The sequence below is a fragment of the Podarcis liolepis genome (genome assembly GCF_965112155.1).
Source record: "Podarcis liolepis genome assembly, chromosome: 4".
Classification (NCBI taxonomy): Eukaryota; Metazoa; Chordata; class Lepidosauria; order Squamata; family Lacertidae; genus Podarcis; species Podarcis liolepis.
The window spans coordinates 66076184-66096195 of record NC_139558.1 but is presented as its reverse complement, the minus strand read 5'-3'; the positions used below and the strand labels follow the sequence as shown (position 1 = coordinate 66096195).

Genomic DNA, 20012 nt, shown 5'->3' with positions numbered 1-20012 from the left:
GGGGGGGTGGGCAGAATCCTCTAGAATGCTGACTGTGAAGCTGGGCCTGGCCATTCTTGTGAGAGTGCACTTTTCTAGTGGGGGATAACACATGCATTGCACACACATATGGGGCCATTACTATGACCCTCTCAACTGAGGCATATGTGAGTATCTGCAAAGTATTATCAGAGGTATTTGCAACAGGATAATCTTCCACAGCGATATGTATGCTACAACTACAGTGGTACCTTGGGTTGCATACGCTTCAGGTTACAGACACTTCAGGTTACAGACTTTGCTAACCCAGAAATAGTACCTTGGGTTAAGAACTTTGCTTCAGGATGAGAACAGAAATTGTGCTCCAGCAGCGTGGCAGTGCAGCAGCAGCTGGAGGCCCCATTATCTAAAGTGGTGCTTCAGGTTAAGAACAGTTTCAGGTTAAGAACGGACCTCCAGAATGAATTAAGTACTTAACCCGAGGTACCACTGCACTATACTGCTGCTGTATCAAATTGAGTTAACATAGAGCACCATATTTGTATCTTTTCTAAATTGGCCAAAGTTTTGGATTAATTTCATATACAGCACAGTTCATTCATGGTTGAATATTTGTCATCAGAAAGAAGACCTCATGCATTTGGGGCTTGTCCTGCTGGTTCCATCTACAAAGGTACAGAATTCTTTGAGTTATCATTGATGCTCAAAGCATATAGAGTAATCACACACACAAACACTACCGATATGCGCTGCAGCTTTTGGTCTGAATCCACTTCAGTTGGTTGAATCTAGCTTGTTCTGTTGGGCAGGATTCACCTCGCCAGCTCAGAGTGGAGCCATTGAAATGAATGGTCCCAACTTCTTTATGGCCATTCATTTCAATAGGTCTACTCTGGGTAAAAGTTAGTTGATTTCAATGGGCATCCTCTGCGTATGACATACAGTAGTTGAATACAACTCAGTATGATTAAGTTAAGGCTACTGTTAGTGGGATTAGATTGTTTATGTTGCCTTGCATTGTGTTTATATCAGTCAACAAAGGGCTTCAGTGGCACAATATCAGGATTTGCTTGGGATTCTTGCTAGCTCTGTCCTGTTGGCTCTGATGGACTTGCTTAGAGCACTATTTCATCGCTCCTTCTGAATCTTATTCTTACACACCCCAGTTCCTGCATACAGGGCCATAGAAATAGATCATCAAGGTGATGTGGCTAAAGCATGAGGTCAGTCAACCAAACACCCTTCTGCTTTGTTTTGACTGTACATTAGTCTTGCATCCCTCCAGTATATGCTCTTCTTCTTTTCTTTTTTTAAATTCCTGCTTCTGACATCATTTCCTGACCAGTGCGTTGGTTTAACAGCAAAGCCAGATCCTCTTCTCAGCACACGATGCAAGAAGGTGCTTAAAATGGATTTCCGCTTTTCTTTTCCCTTGCCATGTGTGCTGGTGATTCTGACCATTTCTGATGGTAAGTGGGAATTTTCTTTTATCAAATTGGCATTGCTTTGCCTAGGTGAGCAGAAATGATCCTCTTCGTTCAGATTTCACCCCCGCCACCCCTCTCCTAGTCGACGGGACTCAGGGAAATACTGGTGTCATAACCGCCAAAGCATGAAAATGGACAGTCACTCCAAAGTAAGACAGATTTTCTCATAAACTAATTGCAACCATGTCGCCTGATGTACTGCATTTGTAAATGCAAGAGAAATAAGAGGTTGCGGGGCTTTTTGTGCGGGGTGGTGGTCAACACAATGATTCCGGGATTCTTTTCTTGTCTCTCGGCATGACCTTGAACAAATAATTTAGAATACTTGATGAAAACATCTCAAAATCAAGTCTGATGTACCTAGGCTTCCAGTTTAAAATCCTTTTGAAAACAATACTCCAAGTCCTTTTCAATATCTGTGCATGATTTTGGAGACAGTGAATTGTAGTGAGGGAAAGTAACTAGCCTGAATTCATCCAGTTTTGCAAACACCGCTTAGATTCTTTCTTTTTTCTTAAACTACTAAGTAGGTGGTGATTATTTCCATTTCTAAACATTCTATGGTGTAATCAGTATAAATCTGTGGACCATATGAAGTCATTTAACGTTTTTTGCGGCCAATGAGTAATGAATTCAAATACATACACACTATGGGTGACAGTTTAAGCTACATGAAAAACAACACTTAATTCAAACGACAAACCACATACTTTCTTGTAAAACTATATTAAATGTTACCTGAATTAAAAGGTACATTTAGCTCATTTATTTATAGCAATGGCTCATCAAGTATCCTTCGAAAGGATCAGCACTCATATAAAATTATAAACTGCAGTATTTCATGAATTAAGGCTTTCAGTCTTAGTAACCAATATTGAGTTGATTCCATCCCACACCCTGACTTTTCACTCAGATAAAATGAAGCTATGAGCTAAAAAGGGGGGAAAATGAAGAATACTGTTCTCATATGTTTTCTTCGACTGAGAGGTTGCTCATCTTTTTCTGTGGCCACAGTCTTACCTCTTTGATTAGACTTACTGTGGTTTTTAATATGTATTTATTTATTTAATAGTGTTTATAAACTGCTTTTTTTAAAAAAAATCTACTTAAATCTTTTATTACTGTTGCAGGTGTGACTTGTATGGACCTCAAACAGCTTTTTGGCGACGTTGGTGGTGATGTTTCTTTTCCTTTGGAAATTAAAAATCGAAGTGGCATCCTAGTAATGAAAGAAACGAACTGTTCTAAGCCCGAGAATTTTACGATGGACTGTTGCAATGATTGTGACAAAAGGCTGTGCTTGAGGAACGGGATTGTAGAGATGACGAATTTATCAGAAAACGACGAGGGGAAATATACATTTGCTTTTGGAAATGACAGTGAAATTTTCTTGCTCAAAGTGTGTGGTAAGTAGGGATGGGGGATAAATTGGAATCAATTTTCATGGGAACTGATTTCATTTGCATCTAATACCTGTTTGCGTTTTATACCGAATCTGCACTTTCTGAAACAATGCATGAATCAAAACAGAGACATCCTACAAAGACCTGCACTTCTTTTCATTTGCAGCTTAGCAGTTCTCCAGCCAGGTAGTATATATTTATATCTTAGTGAAATCAACATACAAAACTACTTTGTGTTCAGGGAAATTGCTTTGCAAAACTGGGCATATCAGGGGAAATTGCTTGCAGAAATTCCTTACCCAAAAGAAAAATTTGTATCAACATGCCAATAGATTTTCATGAGGACTTTTTGAAAAGCGTTGGCAAACTGATGTGGAAATATAGGGAACTAAATTTAAGATGGGAAAAACGAGTAGCTGAGAGAAACTGAAATTGACATAATTCTATCCATTCCTTGTGGCCAGCATCCTTATTTTGGAATCGACAATGGCAAAATCTAAGAGGTTGATTAATTGCTGGTTCTGCTTCAAACGCACTGCGTGATCCTAAGCATACTCACTCAGAAAATAGGTGTTCAGTGGGAGTTACCGTATATCCAAGGAAGCATGTAGCCTTAGTTTGTGATCCACAAATAAGTGGACTTTAAGCTTAAACAGTGATATTTAGCCTAAAACACAGGTGGGGAACCTGCTAACCCTCCAGCTTATGTTGGAGGGCCAAAAACATGTATGATGGCAGCTGTCGTCCAGCAGTACTTGGAGAGTCACAGCCTAATGACTAAAGCGTACCCTCCAACATGCCTCAGATAAAATGAGGCATTCTATTCTACAGTGGTACCTCGGGCTAAATACTTAATTTGTTCTGGAGGTCTGTTCTTAACCTGAAACTGTTCTTAACCTGAAGCACCACTTTAGCTAATGGGGCCTCCCGCTGCTGACACGCTGCCAGAGCAGGATTTCTGTTCTCATCCTGAAGCAAAGTTCTTAACCTGAGGTTATATTTCTGGGTTAGCGGAGTCTGTAACATGAAGTGTATGTAACCTGAAGCGTATGTAACCTGAGGCACCACTGTACTTCAATATCACTGCTGGCGAGGGAGAGGACTTTTTTGTTTTGTGCAGGTTAAGATTTCTTAATAAAGTTTTCCATGAGACAGACAACCTCACTTGAAACCCACCTAGCTCCAGGACCCACCTCACCCCAATAATCTCCTTGTCCCCTCCCTTAAGCTCCAGCCTTGCACAGGGCTGCCTGTACACCGCCAACTGCACACCTTCCCCCCAGGGCCTGCTCCTGCCCAGGGTCTCCTTCAGCCTCCACCTTCTCTTCAGGCTTGACACTTTCTCCTTGTTTTTATTCTGGCTGGCTGGCTGGCTGGGTGACTGGGGGCCTGCCAGGCTGAGAGTCACAACCTCCTAGGGCAGGGATGGCAGTGACATTGCCGTTGTTGTCTCCATTGCCTCTCTCCTCCTTCTTCCTGCTACTGCTCCTCCACCAGCTAGCTAGCCAGCCAACCTACCTGGCTCCCTCCCCTGGACCTGGCACAAAGCTCTTACATCTTACTCCACCCCATTTTCTCCGACTCCCAGAGGCAAAGGACATGGCAGCAGAGGAGGAGGAGGAGAAAGTGACTCAGTTGGCAACTCTCTCTTCCTCTTGCTTCCGCCAACGTGAAGCCATTTCCAGTTAGTGTAGCTCAGTAAAGAGGGGAATTCGGGACTTGACATGACAACGTGAGAAGCTGTGATGGCTTAAGGGTTTTTGTGACAGTCCCGGCATTTTAGGGGCAGTTGGAGACTATTCTAGAGGCCAATGGACATCACCTCTCACACTCAGCTGTCATTCATAACTACCACCACCTGACAGACGCTGCATGTAGCAAGCAGGCCTGGAGGGTATTTCTTTCCTTTTTCATGCTTATTTTAAAGACTTTTGGTGAAAGGCCCTCTGAAAAATGATGGTTTGTTATTTACTTTGTTCCATACAGCAAATTTCCCTTAAGTGAACTGCTTTGTGGTATGCCAATTTTTTATTTGTGCTTGTCGCAAGTGTTTCAGATAATTCATTTCACTGTGTGAATATAAGAATAATAAGAATAATAATAATAAGAAGAAGCAGGCCACACATACAGGCTATGTGCTTTGCCCTCAGTCTGTCTCAGAGTACCCAAGTACAGTGGTACCTCGAGTTACAAACGCCTCAGGTTACAAACGCTTCAGGTTACAAACTCCACTTATCTGGAAGAGTTACCTTGAGTTGAGAACTTTGCCCCAGGCTGAGAAAGGAAATCGTGTGCTGGCAGCACAGCAGCAGCAAGAGGCCCCATTAGCAAAAGCCCGCCTCTAGTTAAGAACAGTTTCAGGTTAAGAATGGACCTTCAGAACGAATTAAGTTCGTAACTAGAGGTACCACTGTACTTTGAGGTTCTCACATACCCTCCAAGTGTCCAGGGATAGTCCTGGAGTTCAGAAAGCCATCCCGACTTCTGATTTGATCCCAGAATGTCCATATTTCCCCTGTCAGTGCTGCTGCCATCAAGCCTGAGGAAGAGGAGGAGGAACTGGTGCTTGTCCTGGACACCAGTGAGGGAGCATCCCATTGCCCCTCCATGGGCTCCTTCTTCTGATAGGAAATCTCTGCCAGGGGGTCCAAAAATGGGAGGTCGAGGAGGGCAAATGAGAAATGTCCCTATTTTCATCTGAGGAATGTTGGAGGGTATATTCTCCATATTGTATGGACAGAGGATCCTTGGCTTTTAACAGCTGCACAACGAGCAGAAAACAAGTAAACCCTTTACGAACAAGGAGATACAGAGCAAAGGCTCTTTTACAACATTCATGCTGCAATCTTAGACATCCTTACCTGGGACTAAGACCACCCCCTCCCCTGAACTCAGTAGGGCTGGGCTGTCAGGCAATTGATTTGTCAGTTGGGATACCTAAAATGATCTGTGAAAATGTTTCCATCCGTAATTTAAATTTGAGGCTATAGGCAACGTAGTATATTTCAAGAATAAAAATATTAAAGCTGTCGGATGCCTTCTAATTTCGTAACCTTAAAGCACTGCATAGGGAAAATATCACAATTACCACATCCCTTTTAAACAGGGTTTGATCAATGGGAGTGTAGGTTTCGTTCAAAGATGTGGGTTGGTATACAACAGGTTAAAGGAGGGAGCTAATTTATTCTGGTTAGTGTAATAAAAGCACACGACGGCTCTGCATGCGCTCGGATCAGTTTGTTAAAACAGAAGAAAGTGCCATAAGAAAGGTATGCATTTATGATTCAAGTGTTTAAGTACATTACTCTTAAGTGCCACCCAAAGGCAAACAGGCAGAACTGCAACTGCTGTAGCAAAGGCAATGGTGCTTTGGGTACACACGTAAGTGGGATTTAAATAGCAAAGATACAACTTGCCAAAGAGGGAGAAGGATACACCAATTCCTTCATTACTTCAAATGCATACTTGAATTGTGAGAATCACATTTTGTATGGAAATGTTTTTGCCAGAAATATTCCTTTGCCAAGCTTCTATATTGTGACCCAGATTTTCCATATATTTGTTCTGATCTGGAAAACAACAACAAAAAACCACCACCCCATCTTTTTCCAGTATGCTTGAATTCAACAAGTCACAAGAGGACTCACGTTCTTTGGACTGGAGCTAACATGAACCAACTTCACACAACCATTAGTGGCTCCTGAAATGATGAAGTTGATGGTGAACACATAATGAAGTTGATGGTTTGGCAAGGCAGTTTGATTGACATGGGCACGGCAACGGATTGAAGTAACATAAGTTTGCTTGTCCCCTGTGCTGTATTTTCAATACAGGATCACACCTTAATTACATGTCCTTGGGCTGGTACCCCTAAAAACAAAGTTAATAGGAACCTGCAGTCCATGTGATTTGCTTTCGAAGATTCCTGGAATGCCAATTTAGAAGATGGTAAATTTTAGTAGAGGAGCAGTTCTGTTTACAAGGACCATGAGGAGCTTTCAATTTCTCTGGAAGCAAACAGCAGGAAAAATCCATTAGGATCCATTGAATGTTATATATAGTTGAAGGAGGTAATAGGGGATTAAATGAAAAAAAGGAAAGGTTCAGATGATGGTTCCCACTGTCCTGTCATGGTAACATTTTCCTCTCTGTTTTGTTGTTCTCTTTCCACTGCCTAGAGAAGCCTCCAGCTGTTTATATCAATTGTCTACCTGATGGAAGAGCAAATTTGTCCTGTGAAGCAGATGGTCAATTCAATGATGGAGTTTACTGGACTCGGAATGGGAGACTAATACATGATGTTGATGCTTGTGTGAAAGATGGTGGCAAGAGCATTATTTTGGGGAAAGGGGTACAGGGAAAGCTCGCTTGCCATAGAAGAAACGCTTGCAGCAGCTCCTCCATTGAGCTGTCATGTAATGGTGGTAACGATCGTAAGTTATATTTTACCTTCTTCTTATGGGTGTTCAACGTGTTATTTGAATTTATATATCAGCAGATCTGTCTCTCTGACCAACACAAAATCATTTTCCTTCATTCATGAAGCAGCCCCCTGCCTACTGGGTGCTCTCCAGACATTGTTGGACAGCTCCTTCCATCATCCCTGACCTTTGGCCACGTTGACAGGGGCTAATGGGAGGCCAAATCACTAGTGACCATTACTTTGCCATGTGGAATGACTTTATATTATACACGAGTCTGAAAGAACATGGACATTTGGTCCCACCCGCATATGCAGATATTGGGATTTTGTAAAGCTTTTGGATATTAAATTTAATTTCTGGACCTTAATAGATAATTAACAGACACACAAGGAAGGGTATTTCTTCCCCTTTTCATGCTTATTTTAAAGACTTTTGGTGGAAGGCCCTCTGAAAAATGATGGTTTGTTATTTACTTTGTTCCATACAGCATTCTCATTTTTTTCTTCCAGGCCATGATGATTTTTGGGGGGCAACTTTTTTAATTTATTTCTTGTTACTCTGTATATTGGAAAACTTAATGAAAATGTTAAAGAGGGAAAATACATGTCTGAATACATCTTACAACATATTTGAATATGTACCCCATAAATACACACACACACACACACATGCATGCACACACATTTCCATCTCACAAACATCAGGGCAGTGTATGACAAAATAAAAGTAAAATAAAAACAAAAGCAATGCAAAGCAAAGCAATCATTAAAATGACTGGCTGCTGAAGGAACATTTTAGACAGCATAGGTCTGTCAGCATTAAAAAGTCACCGAGAGACAACTGAAACTGATGTAATAATCTTTCTGTTACCAGCACCACAACTGACACAGCAGTCCTCAGCATAATTAGCTGAATGCTCCAAGGCTCATCTTCCGTTTTGGCCCCATCTTGTGATTCTTGCCTAGATATTCATTGCAAAATAACCAGAAATATTAGTAGCTCACAATAAAATCACCTTTAGCTGACATTCATGGTTAGGGTAAATCATTCATCATTTTGGCAGTGTATTTTGCTTTTTAATGTCTATGTCCTGGACCAGGCAGTTGAAATAAAAACAAGCAAACAAAGAATGCAATTTATTGGATACCTATTGCCCCCTGAATGTTTTGAATGGATTGCAGTCAATGGGTTGCTCACAGACTGCTAACTGCAAGCAGTCGTGCGTGGCTTTGATATTTATGGTGCAGTAACTGTGCAGTTCAATCCCCTCAGTCACAGGGAACTATTTCTGCACTCTCCAACCTTTACAGACCTAGAGAGATGTAGCAGCAGCCGCAGGAATCAGCAAACAGGGGCCTCCTCATGTGATAAAGGTTTAAAATGGGCACGGCATGTCTGTCTGAATAAGTTTCTATGCATCTCATGATGATATCCTCTATGCTCCATGGCTGAGGGGGGTTGAGTTCTGGGTCTTTTGTTCTGGACCCTCCTTTTTCTTGAATTTAGGGTGTGTTTTTTTACATAACAAAGGAGGATAATTCCTACCTATTTGGGTCAGCACAACACATTTTGCTGTCTGCAGCTGACCAGGAAATGGTGCCATGAATTCCTACCAGGTCAAGGTACATAATCCCCAAGGCCATCCATCCAAGTTATCCTGTCACCTGAGACAGAAAACCCCAGAACCCCTCTCCTTTGTAAAATTACAATGACAGCAAATTAAATAACTAATAAGTTGCCCTTTGTTGATACTCAAATTGCGTTGCCTAATGGAAGGGCTGGCCCTGTTGCAACTAGATAGGTGGGGTACAGCAGGCAATCCACACTGAGCGGACCAGGTCTGGAAAATCCCGTTGGCACTCCATTATTCAGAATGAACCCAGGAACCTTTTGGCTTCCCAAAGCACTGGTGGTGTGGATAAAGATATTTTTAAATAATAAAAAATGTAAATATTAGTGACTGAAAGCCACTTCAATTCCTAGGAACTAAAATATAAAACGGAAGCAAAGCATACTAGGCTATAAAGTGGATTACTGTATTATGTATCAATGGAATGTTTCCAGCCTTAAGTGGGTTTTTTTAAGTTTGATCTAAGTGAAGTGGGAGGCAGAGGGAATCATGTTCTTTTGTAAGTAAATTTTATTTCAAGTAAAATGAGGTGTGAAGGAACAAAGGGTAGCTCATTCCCCATCAGCTGAAGACTAGTGGTTTAAAGCACCCTTAACAAACTACTATTCACAGGCTTCTTTGTGGGGAAGTCATATGCTTTAGATGTGCTTTAAATGTATGATATGGGCAGCGCCGTAGCGTGGGTTGTCAGCACCCGGGGCAAGGCAAGTAATTTGCGCCCCCTAACCCGGGGCAAGGCAAGTAATTTGCGCCCCCTAACCCCTAACCTGCCGCCGCTGCCAGCTTCTTCTTGCTGCTGCCTGGTCTGGTCTGGTGTGGTTCTCTCCCGCGCTCAGCGCTGCGCTGGGCGGCCGCTGCACTGTCCCTCCCCCAGATAGTCCATCCCTCGCTCTCTCTCCGCTCCGCACTGCAACGCATGTCTGGCACCCTCCCCCTCCACAGTGGGCGGCGACCCGGCAGCTCGGATCGGATTCGCACAGCCAGCACTGCAGTGAGAGAGAGTGAGTGAGCCAGGTAGGGGCAGAGAGCTGCGAGTGCGAGCGCCCCCCCCAGATGTTGCACCTGGTGCGGCCGGCCCCCCCCTGCACCCCCCACGCTACGCCACTGGATATGGGTGTGACTGCAACCTGAATTTGCCACCCCCAAATAGTTGCAGTCTAGAAGCATCCTTACATAACTTCCCCATGCCTGGTAGGATTCTGATAACTAACAGTGGTCTTTTCCCCACCAATATTATTTGTGTTAAAAAAACCACACACACCTTGCATACTATAGGCAAAGACACCTTTAACATTGTGGTGACCCTGAGTCCTGTCTTTAGGTTGCTCCTGTTTCTTTACTGCTTAAGAACAATGTTGTTTCTTTCAATCAGGAGATCTGTTGCAGCACCCGCACTTCCTGTATATTATGGTAGCGTGTGGAGGGGCTGCTCTCCTTCTGGCCATTACTGCCTCACTGATCACATGCTGCTGCATGAAGAGCAAGCATCATTTCACTCCAGTTCCTGCGGGTGAGTAACAGTTTCCCCTCTTCTTTTTTGCATTGTATTTTGCAGCACAATCCTATTGTATGTTTAAGTAGAAGTGAACTCTACTAAGTCCAGTGGTGTTTACTCCCCATGTAAGCAATGCATAGGGCTGTAACCACACTTACATTCTTTAAAAAAATAGGTTATTGTAGATTAGGCATCCCCAGACTCAGCCCTCCAGCTGTTTTGGGACTACAACTCCCATCATCCCTAGCTAACAGGACCAGTGGTCAGGGATGATGGGAATTGTAGGCCCAAAACAGCTGGAGAGCCGAGTTTGGGGATGCCTGTTGTAGATGAATCTAAGCTCCTCCTATAACTGCAGTTGCTTACACTCTGTGACAAAAGTGACAATTCTGAAGTTAGGCGGATTTTGCAACCAGCCAGAATAAAGCTCATATTTACTTTCCATGGCTCCTTTGCCCATATCCCAGCCTGCCTCTCAGGTTATACACCTGACTGCATTTCTGCAAAGGTATATTTCTCATAAGGTTACATCATTCTTGTTTCAGGGATCAAGGATCATTTAGCTGATTTTATTCAAATGATCCTAACCTATCTTTTAGCTATGCAGCTTCTTCGGCACATAACATCATAGAACTGTTAGAAGGGACCCTGCACCATGGGATCTATCTTCCAAATTTCTTATCAAGCCTACCTGATATTTCTTCAAAATCCTTCACCCTAACTCCTTACACTCCTCTTAACGTAGGTTGTTGCAACTAGAAATGGTCTCATAATATGCCATGGGAACAGAAGGGATACAGAGGCTTCACCATGATAAGTTTTGCCTATAGGCACCAAAAATCCTGATGCTGGTGATGTTGACATCAAGGTGTCACATTTTGCATGATTAGGCCTCTGACAAGAACTCAGTTCTGGCATCACCAGAACAAGAGGCACCAGTTCCACAATTTGTTCTTGAAGTTTAGGAGAATCCACATGGGAAAAAATCCAGGCATCAGGAGGCCATCTGGAGACCTTGCCCTTCTTTACCTAGAGTTCATACAAGTTGGAATTAAACTACTTATACCCACTATTCACTGTATGCATTATTGTAGTTCTCTTCTCTTTGCCTATAATTCTTATTCTCTTAGTGTCCTTTACTGGCTCATCCTCATAAAAATAATCAACAGTTTAGTTACATGTGAACAATTCCTCAATCCTAAATAAATGCACAGGTGAAAGCGAGGATCCTGTGACCCTCCAAATGTTACTGAACTTCAGCTCCCCAAAGCCTCAGCCTACCTGGCCAATGTTCTCTTGGATGAGATGTCATCCAGTAGAGGGCCACAGGTTAGCCACCTCTGATGTAAAATAGGGCACCTGCTATTTTGCTCTGTGAAGCATGGCAATTGTACAGGGAATTTTTTTGGGGGTGCTTTGGGTTTTTTATGGAGAGGCCGGGTGCAGTTTAGTAGACAGCAATTAGCATTGGTGAAGGAATACCCACAAAGCCAAAACTCCACCTCACCCATATTAATTGATTAATTGATTTGCCCCCTTTCAGTCTCTCATTATGCTTTCCAACAGAAGATGAAAAGGATGAGGGGATAACCCTGTCTGCCATTTCCAGTGAAGAACCAAAGAGTCCTCCTAATGGAGACCCCTGTGAAACCACAGATGCCCTTGTTGCCAGCACCCCCAATCCTGGTAGGTACAGTTATGTTGTTGTTGTTGTTGTTGTTGTTGTTGTTGTTGTTGTTGTTGTTGTTGTTGTTGTTAAAGAGCAAAGCTGTATGGGACTAAATGTATTTGCGTAGTTCAGGGATGCAGAAACGGTGACCCTCTAAAAGCCACATGCAACAATTTTTGTGTGGTGACCATTCCACAAAACAGTAGAGTAACATGTAGAGCAGCCCCCACATGGCCAAATGGAATCATAAAGAGTTCCTCCACAATAATCGCTTGTACACTGGGGCTCTTCCATAATGATTTCAATTGGACGAAGTTTTGTGAGATGTTTTCTTGTGATTGTGTTGTAGTTATAAGGTTTTACTGGGACTGATGGCTGTTTCAATATATTTGTCAACCATTCACTTGGTTGTATTGCTTTAGTGTTATTGTTTACATTTTAAATGATGTGGGACAAGTACTTTTGTGCTTGGGTCTTGCTTGTGGGTTTACCTCAGGCATCTGGTTGGCCACTGTGAGAACAGGATGCTAGACAAGATGGGCCTTTGGTCTGATCCAGCGAACTCTTCTTACATTCTTATTTGATGTTGATGTTGATTTAGTTGATATACGTCATGTACTGCCTTGTGAGGAGGTTTCTGTTTAAATGATGGGATATAAATCTATAAACCAAAAATTAAAAAAGAAAACAGCAAAAGGAAAGCTGAGATGAAGACTTTGTTGAAGATTATAGTAAAGATTGAGATCTGAGACTATGTTAATTCATTCTTATAGCACATTCTAACTTGTGCTTCCTTTAAAGGTCCTGAGACCTGTGAGAGTTTTAAACCAGAGCACAAGACGGATCCAAATCCTACAGTTCAACCTAAGCTGGCACTGGAGACTAAAACAGAGGAAGATGTTGAAACAGCATTTCGAGAAGTCATGGTTGACACTGAAGCCCTGGAAACGGTGGATGAGTGCTTCCCTGATCCTATTGATGCTTGATCAGATGTGTTCCCTTTAACCCTTCCTACAGTCTAGGGAACTGGTGTTTCTTCATTCCATGATGTTATCTCCATAATAATAGTGTCCTTTAAAAAAACACCTGCCTACAGTTAGCCAAATCTAAAACCCACCTAAAAATAGTCCTCATGGGCCAGTGAGGTATCCTCGCTCCATGTAGCAATTAGATTTCGAATTAAATATGACAGATCTATGTGCAAGACCTTTAACCTTCAAACAATCTGATTCATTTTTCCTGTTTCTATGACAATTTTCAGACTTCTCAAAACCCCAATATTTTTGGTTCTGTCAAGGCACAGACACACAACAGGCAAAATACCATACAGGAGTCCCAAAGTACATATTTTATACTGGAATGAGGACCAGAAATGCCCTAAAAATTCCAGAAAAAGTGTTGAGTTCTGTACTGGGATGTTTGGAATCATATCACAGTAGCTTTTGCAGATTCTTGTGGTCCAAAACAGTCCTATTCATTACGCTGGGTGTTTATATGAACTGATGTTGGCTCATAGATTTCAGGGACCCTCAAGGAGGGTATCTACAGAATTCCTTTCCCTGGAAGAGGTGAGGCACGAAAACAGAGAATGTGGAAAATGAGGTCAGGGGCACTGTTTGGACAGTGGACCCTTTGTCAGTTTACAGACCCAAAGAGATGCCCAACCTCATCCCCTTCTGGAGCAAGTTCTGACACAAACCAAGCTTCCATTTCTAAACTGTTTTTGTTCCATCCAGCTACCTTTTAGCAGAAAGTAGGGATCCCTGTGTCCACTGCTGGATGCCCCTTTGAAAGGAATGATGCAAAAATGCTTCCCAGCACATGTTCCAGCTCCAACCTTGGATATCCAGATGTTGTTGGACTACAGCTTCCATAACCCCCAGCCACCTTAGTCAGTGGTCATGAATGGTAGGAGCTGCAGTCCCAACAACACCTAGGAGCACAAGGTTGAAGAAGCTGCTCCAGTGCACAGTTTGTGACTAATAGGAAGCACAGAAACAGCATTTTGTTTTTATATTTGTGATGGAGTTTTCAACATAAATTGACTACTGGCCTAAGCAATTTGATAATTCTCTGTATACGCATTGCGCTTTCTTGAGTGTTCCAAGCAGTTCACATCTATCTTCTTTGTAATTTGCAGCAGGTGTTCCATTTCTTTCCTTGCCTGCATCTTGCCTTTGTGTGGATGTGCTTGCATCTTATTTCAGATGAAAGGCTGGAAAATTTGAGGGATTCTCCAGGTGCTCTTTTCTTGTGGTGTAGCTATTTTGGGCCCTTAGTTAGATAGAAAGGCTTTGCTGCCGCTGCCTGAAACACTGCAAGCCACTCTGCTGTCTTTAATTGGGCATATACTCTGCAGATAGGCTTTAAGATTAAGTTCTAGAAACTTCTAAAGGGGACATTATTGCTCCCTATATGAACATACACTGAGGTAGCAGCACTCCTTGAAGTAAATGGCATTGGGGACTTACTTCTGAGTAGACATGTATAGGATGGCCCCGAGAATGTTTCAGAGATTGGTGGAGACTAAAGAAAATGGCACTACAGTTCCATTCATGTGTACTCAGAAGCAAGGTTTATGCCTAGGTAAGTTTGTATAATATTGCAGCATGTGAGTGTCAGTAGTACTGGCTTTGGGTGACATTCCATTGCCTTTGAAAAGAAGTCAGTCCTTGACTAAACAAGCCAGTCTCTGCTTCTAAGCATCACTAGCTATTATTAGATCGTGAACTCCTGGCTGGGACTTGTTATGCATTTGTTTTGACGTACAGCTCCTTGTTCAGTGTGGACCCTTTTATAAATATTAAATGCTGATGACTAAACCCCACGCTATGGCTACAGAAGTGAGTTGCGTTAGAATTAATTTCAGAGTCATGTCTCATTTACTGGAAAAACCCCTCTTACCAATACTGCCAATGCCAGGAGCCATGAACATCCAGTTACTGCTATCTGATGAGACCATTTTTACACAAATGTTTTGAATTATTCTATTTTAGAACTCAGATCTAACACATGATTTCAAGGCTTCCTATCCTATCTTTGTGGCTTATATAGGCCTTGTAAATTAGATGTGCAGCACGTGTGCCAGGAATGTTTACTAAGCAATAAGTCACATTGTTTTAGGCTGCTATCAAAGTTGAAACTTCGCTTGTGTTCCAGACTCTCCTGCCATTTATAGCTATGTTTGATAATGCAGAAAAGATGCACATATGACACAAATAGGCATCATAGACTTTACATTCACAAGCCTGACTGACGCATGCCCTGCTTTAAGCCTTGTGCATAAAAAGTCTTTAGAATTTGCAGTTGGATTCTGGGGACAGCGCTTTCCTTAAAATAAAATTAAAAAGCTTTTAAAAAAACACACCATGGTGTCTGAAGGTCATATGAGCATGGATGTCATTGGTATGATGTTTGGCCTTGTGACTTGAAAGTCCTGATTGCTAGGAGAAAGGAGTATGGGTTTTCCTCCTGCAGAGCATGCTAGGGTACAGAGTTCAACAGTATCTAGAATAAAGTGAAATTGCTTTACGTTAACTATTGGGCTTAAAAAAAAACCCAACCCACTAGTGAAGGCGATGTCATTCACAGCCCTGATATTGCATTAGAGGCCAAGGTTAGAAGAAAGATGCTCTGGGAGATTCTAAGACTTAAAGTAAAAGGCTGGGACTAGGCTAGTATTTCTCGTGTGCCAGCCAAATGGTTTGCTGTGTCTTTACCATTGATTCCCAAGCCAGGGGCCCAGATGTACAGGCCCCCTCCTCTACCCCTTCTGAGAAGATTGCTCGGTGGCAGCACATCAGAGTAGCCCCCTTATCTGCTGATGTTTTGTACCACTTGCACCCTGCTTGTCCATCACCCTAATGTCTTTATCTGCCATCCATGATGTGACTGTGGTGGTGACTGTCCTATGACTAGGCGCACGTTACTTGACAGGCCTCTTGAGCTTCGTACTAGTCTAACGTACAGGATCTTCTAGAATCCCACTTTGCTTCATGTGTCGGAAGCTGCATGTTTACAGCACTAGAGAAGATGTGTAGACAGCCATAAAATAGCTTCAGAAATTCAGCTGACAGCTACAGCTCGCCATTTTGCTTTATTCTTTCTCTCTCTATTACAGCAATATAAGGCTGGGAGATTCATTCTTCTGTAATGTTTTTATCTGCATTCATGCTATGGTGTTTTTTAAAATAATGCTGTACCCTAACTAATAAAAATATTGTTTTATAAACATAATGTGGAAAAGTAAAGTTATTTGTACCATTGTTTTGTTCCTTACCATAGCAAAACTACCATCTGGAAAGCTTATCCTTGTAGATGTGGCACCAACCATGCCAAGTCATTCCCATCTCACTTTCCTCAGCTCTACTTACCCAAAGCTCCTGTTTCTTATTATATGGTTATTAAATAAATTTATTCAAAGGAGCTTAATACAATGTAGAATGGTCCTCCATTTTATCCTTGTGGCAACTCTCCACTGGAGGTGAAGCTATGAGATGTGGCTGGCCTAAGTGTACCCTGTGAGTGTGAATTCTTAGTCCACCACTCTAAGCATTACACCAAACCAGCACCTCCCATCTTCCTGTTCTGTTTTGCTGGCCGGGCCCAGGAAATTGGATTTCCAGCTTGCCACGAAGCCCTGCTCACTCCTTAAGGATAAAATAAAAGGCTTGGGGGCAAACAACAACTGTTACTGATGGACAGGCTGTCAGAAGTTCTAAGGATTGTATTACTTCAGCCTGTATGTGCATTTCGTAAGTGTGCATAAAAGAGTCAACCGTAAATAATTCTGCTCAGCCGGCAGCAATCAAAATAATAAGTTATTTTATGAACTGCACTTTTACAAATCTGCTACTAGATGGCAGCAAAACACTGTGGCAAACTTAGAGAAACAGAAGTTCCCACAAAATTTATCTATTGGTTCTTATTCTAAGCCCTGTCCGTTTTGGGCGCTGATCTTATTCTAGTCCTCATACTGGCTTTCTTCTTTGGCTTCTCTCCACAGAGTTTACAGCAACTCTGGATCCATAAAACAACTGTCTGCTCCGAACTACAGTAGTTCCAAACATTATTAGGTCAGGCCCAGTTTTGTATGTTCATCTGGGTAATACATGATGATTGCTGGTGCCCCACAGTAGGCCGGCGGTTCAGATACAATAATACCCAAGGCACACCTAGGTATTTTGGTTTCTGAGGAAGAAGCTCCAACTAGCATTTCTCCCTGGGGATAAAAAGATTGTTTTTGAAAAATGAAAATGTTAAGTTGTGGGTGAACATATCAGATGACACAGCAATTCTTCAAACAGCTCTTGTTTATTCACAGGCCAGAACAGAACTGAACTGGAGGGTTCAGCCAGCCAGCTTATATAGAGCTCCACTAGAACACAACAGTAACCATTTTCTGTAACTATCCAATCATTGAATGTCACTTTCAATCCCTTATTTGCATATGTGGACCTGAGTGAAAACTATCTACAGTATCCCCCTGCTGGCCCAGGGTGAGAACTTCAGTACATAACAGAAAAGGTAACAATTTGTTCCCCTTTCAGGGCACCCAGAATTAGCTGCCTGAGGCAGCTTCCTCACTGCCCAATGGCAGAGCCAGCCCTGGTCTACAGTTACACACACACACAGACATCCACTTCACAATTCCCAAGCACATCTCTTTTACTACTCTCCCCCAACTCCCAGCCAAATTGCCAGCTCACAGTCTCTTTTCCAAAGCTGCAGAGGTCCTCCACCACTTTTCATTTTAGTGAGGTCTCTCTCTTTTCCCCCGGATGAAGGTCTCCTGAGCGATTGCTGCAGTATGCATGGAGTGTATTGTTTGACAAACAAACATTCTTTGAAAGGCAGCCACTCGGAAAACCTTCCACCACCAGATATGTCTGTCTGTGGGCAGGTCTGTTGATGTTCCTTCTCAAAGTCTCATCCGTACCGGGAGTTTAAGATCCAGCTGTTGCATGGAGATGAATGAGCGACAGGCACAATCCACAGCTACCTTTTGAAAACCAGCTTTTGCCGATGAGGTTTCCTGCAGGTGGCTAACTAAAGGGCTGCATCAAAGGAAATGACTCATTTCAAGAGAGAGCGATCTTACCATGCTTACTCCAGATTACGAATGAAAACACTGGGGGAGTAGGAGGAGGGTTCCCTTGTTGTAACTCACTGTCTTGAATATAAAGAGGCAGGCTGCAGGCTCTTCACTATCACAGCTCTACAGAGTATTGTGGGGTGATGTCTGTGTTGACCTGTCTGCCTTCCCATCACCAGAGCCAAGGGATGCTGGCTTGTCCTGCATTTCAGAGGGAAGTTGCTTCCCCTTCTGCCAGGCTCCTCCTTGCTGCTCCCAGGGGCACCATTCTTTTCCCCCTCCGCCACCAATGCCACCAGCCCACTGTTTATGAAAGGATGGAAGGGAACTATGAAGTAGTGGCTGCTGCTTCCTCTGAAGCACTCTGTACTCATTCTTCTCTGGAAACTTGGATCATGTCTGAGTTGAGTATTTGTTTGGGGTCCGGTGTGGTTGGCATCATGTGGCTCTTGATTGCAGGGCAAGCAAACACTCAGCGGGGGGAGAAAATCTGTTCAGTTTGCATTTTAAGGCAAAGACATTTCACATTTCCCCAAACAATATGCAAACCGGTGTGTGGGCATTCATAAGCCAGAATATTCCTATTCTGTTGCTTTCCTGCTTCTGATTGATGTATGCTTCTGAGCATCTTCTAACAGACATGGCCAATCTCACAAACAAAATAAGTAATACACGGGCAGGAGGGCAACATGAAAGCAAACAACAGATCAGCTTAGAGATTGGCTTAGACTAAACAGGATGTATCATATTCACTGTTAATTTCAGTTTAGCAAACCCTTTAACTCATTCTCGCACTGACTGGCATTCATGTAATAAAGGAATGAAAAGCTGCACTCTTTAAAGAAGAGTTCATGGCCCTGTTGCTTAATTGTTGGTGAAAATGGTACCAAGTAAGACATTTTCTAACAACGTCATCACCCCTCCCTGAGGTTCAGTTGTAGATCACACCAATACCAGTCTTGGCCACACCCAGGATCTTCACTAAGGTCCTGGTGGTTTTGGTGACCCATCTGATGATGATTGTGGTTCATATCTACGTTGACAGTGTGCTAATCATACCACTCTCCTTGAATCAGCAGCAGTAGTGATCTGAATTTCCTAGGGACATTGATTTCTAGTCAATCACTTGAAGAGCTCCCTTCTGCCTCTTGGAGATTGCTGCTTGCAACTGATGGACTAATCCTATGCAGACACAAGAGTAAACCTTGGCCCGTATCACCTAGGCTTTGAGTCCTGGAAGACCTGCTCCCTGCCTGCCTTGTAGGCCTTTTTCCACCTAGCCTGGGAGGGTGGGGGCCCTGACTGACTCCAGCTACACAAGTTGGGACTGCTGAACAGACTCTTGGGCTGGGGTGTTGTTTGGATTTTTTATTATTATTGTGGGGCGGGAGGTTATTGCTACTATTGTTTTTTTGTATCTTTATTTTAGGTTTAGATTTGATTTATGTAGGACTTGTTTAATTTATTGTTTATGACTATTTTTGTTGCTTTGCAGTCATGTATTTTTTCATGTTGTAAGCTGTCTGGAGCATAGTTTGAACTGTGGAAAGCTGGCATACAATTGAATTATGCACATACTTATGTGCATATGTGATCAGAGGCCGCACACCCACTCAGCTGGTACCCTGGTCTGTCTTCTTGGTGTGACAATCTTCAACATGGAGTGACATTCCAGCCTCTTTATTTTCTGCTGGTTGACAGATATTGCATCCCTCCTGCTTATAAATCTATGACTTCTCCTTGGGTCACTGCCCTTCGCCTTCAACCACAAGTGTTCTAAGTGAAAGTCACAACCAGTCAGGTATGTCCCTACTCTCCTAGGTCTTCTCGT

General features: G+C 42.7%; 1 protein-coding gene across 1 annotated transcript; it reads left to right on the top strand.

Moving 5' to 3' along the window:
* Window positions 1-1328: 1328 nt before the first annotated feature.
* On the top strand, window positions 1329-16318 carry LOC310704757 (uncharacterized protein). The gene is made up of 6 exons (XM_083498716.1): window positions 1329-1448; window positions 2597-2872; window positions 7048-7302; window positions 10296-10433; window positions 11985-12104; window positions 12889-16318. Exons 1-6 carry the CDS (start codon window positions 1388-1390, stop codon window positions 13071-13073), a joined length of 1035 nt encoding a protein of 344 aa, XP_083354842.1. The 5' UTR covers window positions 1329-1387; the 3' UTR covers window positions 13074-16318.
* The last annotated feature ends 3694 nt before the right edge of the window (window positions 16319-20012 follow it).